The 3,342-nt window shown below is 33.8% G+C and overlaps 1 protein-coding gene across 1 annotated transcript; it reads left to right on the top strand.

The window, feature by feature from the left end:
* Window positions 1–2,038: 2,038 nt before the first annotated feature.
* On the top strand, window positions 2,039–2,990 carry LOC124838456 (uncharacterized). Its single transcript, XM_047314056.2, has one exon. The coding sequence runs from the start codon at window positions 2,093–2,095 to the stop codon at window positions 2,954–2,956; it is 864 nt and encodes a 287-aa protein (XP_047170012.1). The 5' UTR covers window positions 2,039–2,092; the 3' UTR covers window positions 2,957–2,990.
* The last annotated feature ends 352 nt before the right edge of the window (window positions 2,991–3,342 follow it).

Here is a 3,342-nt window from a genome sequence, read left to right as displayed (position 1 = left end):
AGAAGATGCGGTTTCTGTGGCGTCTTCGTACCCTTTTTACCTGGACAAAGGGGAGTATTTGAAGCTGCATTTGAAGTTCGTAACTGGGGAGATTGGGTCGGAGAACAGTGAACCTTTTGTGGAGAAAGGGTTAGTGGAGGAGATGGGAAAAGATAAGGAGAAAGATGGGTCGTTGAGCTTCGGAATGCAAGTGAAGGTGGAGGCGATTTACTATGGAGAAACATGGGTGGCAGATGTGCTTATGAGTCCTCATTGTGAAGACTTAAAGGTTCAGTTTCTGCAATATAAGAATTCAGGAAGGTTGGTTAACCCTAACAGGAGATTCATCATCCCCATACATTGGAAGCCATTCTCTTTCTTTTGATTATATTTTATTAACATTAATTAATTTCTGCGATTGATCTACTAGCTAATTAAGTACGTAGGTTGGCTCTGAAGCTTGAGAGTTTTGTATTCCTTCAGCTCGTGTACCAATTTTTTTTAGCTGATTCATTTGGCTAAATGCTAGTAAATCACTTATGCAGGTTCCATTTTTACAATCTTTGTTTACTGTGTCTTTTTTTTTTTTGTTTGCAAGGAAGATTTGCTATAGAAAGAAAGAACAAGTAATAAATATTATAATTGGTTTGATCAAATAAATAAATATCTCGACATGCAAAAGTTTTAAATGGAAATATAAAGAATTATAACTAATAGGATTAACTATATTATCAATTTAGTTTCTAATTAATTTTTTGTTGAATTTTATTTTACTTTATATTTACTTCATTCCAATGTAGGTCTGTGATAGAAAATATATGGATTGTTGTTATGACAATTTAGAGATAAAAAATTTTAAAAATATTTTAGTTTTACTTAAAAGAATTATCGTGAAATTAAATATAAGTATATGTAAGATTTTTTTTGTTCCGCGAAGATATATAATAATGGAACATAATAAAATGGCTGTACTAATAAAATACTTATAACAGATTGGGCTAGTTAAAAAAAATAAAATTGTACTTTATTTTAGATCGAGCTAATTTTGTTAAACGGACTAAATTGGACGCGCAATCCAAAAAGTAAATGCTATATTGCAATAAATTTAAGGAAAAATAAAAAGATCTTAAAGTATTTTAGTTAATATAGTACACAAGATTTTGAATTAATTTATCCTTACAATTGAAGCTAAAAAGCTATAACTCTATCATATTTTCAACTAAAAAAACTCTTTTTTTTTGTTTTATTTCTATCATATTTACAATACATGCAACAACTTTGTTTTACTGAGAGTTAAGTATTTTTTTTTTAATTGGCCTATATGTAGACATGTTTGATTAGTCCAAATAATATAATTTTTTTAAGTTTCTGTCTTAAAAATATGTCACGTTTGATAGTTACTCTTAATAAAATAATTTATTTTTTATTTCTCATTTATGAAATTAAAATTACAAAATGGAAAATTTTCATGAATAAGAGATAAAACAATATTTTTCTTCTATCTAAAAATAAACATGATACAGAACATTAAAACAGTATAATTTTAGATACTCGTCTCTTTTAGATGGAGACATTAACATACCACAGCTTTCATTTTTTTTTATCGTAACTGAGAAACTGAAAAAAAAAATATGGAAGGGAAAATTATGTTTTAACATTTCTCAATTGTAATGACAACAATAATAAAAATTAAAACATATCTTACTTATACATAAAGTATAAAGTTGTTAAATAATTAATATTCAAAATAAAGGTCGTAAAAATGTTATTCCTAGTTCCAAATCAAATCAAAGCATTACTATCGTTATTCCCCGATCACCATACTTTCTTCGGACAAAAAAGTGATTTTTATGAAATTAGAACGTAAAGCATTAATCTTGTCAATTACACCTAAATTAAATTCAATATGTCTGCATAATAGCTCACATAACCAATTAAGAGAAAGAAACACCTCACACCATCATCAAGCTTTCTATTTTATTTTTTCAATCTAAATATATAGTCTCTGTTTTTCTTATGTATTAAAAAAAAACAGCACCACATTGGTGGTTCTCTCGATTCTCCCTCTCGAAATCAGAATTGAGAGAGGGGGAGAATCGGAGAAAGTATCACGATGGATCCATACCACGGTTGCAGAGAACATCATCCAAAAGGATCTTTCTCCTATGAGCCCTCTTCCCACATGCATGGTGATGGTCCACAATCACCAACCATGGCGGCACCACCAAACAGGATGTATTATTCACCAGGAATGGGATACGAGCCACCACCCATGCCTCTCCAAGGTTATCCTCCAAGATATGACCCATACCCTAATGACTGCCATCCACAACCTCAAGTATACCATTACCCCGCAGGCCCATACTTCAGCGATCCACCCACCCATCACGACACTGGTAAAAACAAAGCCTTCGTTCGTGGTTTCCTAATATTTTGCTGTGTAATATTGACCGGCCTCTTCGTTGCCACCCTTGTCATGGCGCTAATGATGCACCCCAAACTACCCGCTTACACCGTTAATTCCCTCTCCGTCTCCAACTTCAACGCCTCTACTACGCTAACCGCGGATTGGAACACCACCTTCTCCATTCAAAACGTCAACGACAAGCTTAACGGATTCTTATCCGGCTTCAAAGTGGATCTCTTGCACAAAAACGACGTTTTAGCGATGAGTTACGTACCCGATTTCGAGTTGGACAAGAAGGAGGTTAAGCGAATCAATGCGAAGATGTCGTCGATTGGGTTTTCGTTTTTGACGCCGGACATGCATGAGATGGCGAAGGAACAAGCCAGTGGCTCCGTTTCGCTCATTCTGAGGATTGCTTCCATGGTGGAGTTCAAGTCTAGCACATTTAACACGAGAATGTCGTTGGTATTAGCGATTTGTGACGGCTTGAAGGTTGTCTTTCAGAACAACACCGGCAACGGCGCGTTGGACAACGGAGGAAAGCCCATTAGTTGCCAACTTTATATGTGAAAAATGCAGTGCCTCATGCTTGGGTGTTATACTCATAATCGTGGTATTTTTTTTAGGGTAATAGGAAGAAAATTAAGTTTCCTTTCATCGCTATATATTTTTCTTCTAATTTTGTCAGAATAACCTTTTTGCGTAGTTTATCTCGTAAGCAACAATTCGATTGAAATTTATCAATCGTAATTCGTTTATTTAATCTATATGAGAAGTTAACATTTAACACTGGTCAAAGATCGTGCATGCTACAACTTTTCAATCCCTCTCTCTGTATATTTATTGGCGAATATCCAAAAGTTACGTACAGTAATTATAGCCATGTGTGACAACCAATAAATTAAGAACATCTTCTTAAACCCTTGCGCTATTGAGTACGTCAAGTAGAGTTTTAT

This window comes from Vigna umbellata, chromosome 5 (assembly GCF_029865625.1).
Source record: "Vigna umbellata cultivar VRB3 chromosome 5, Vumbellata_1.0, whole genome shotgun sequence".
Lineage (NCBI taxonomy): Eukaryota > Viridiplantae > Streptophyta > Magnoliopsida > Fabales > Fabaceae > Vigna > Vigna umbellata.
Note: the sequence above shows the minus strand (reverse complement) of the source record. Positions and strands in the feature narration are given on the sequence as shown.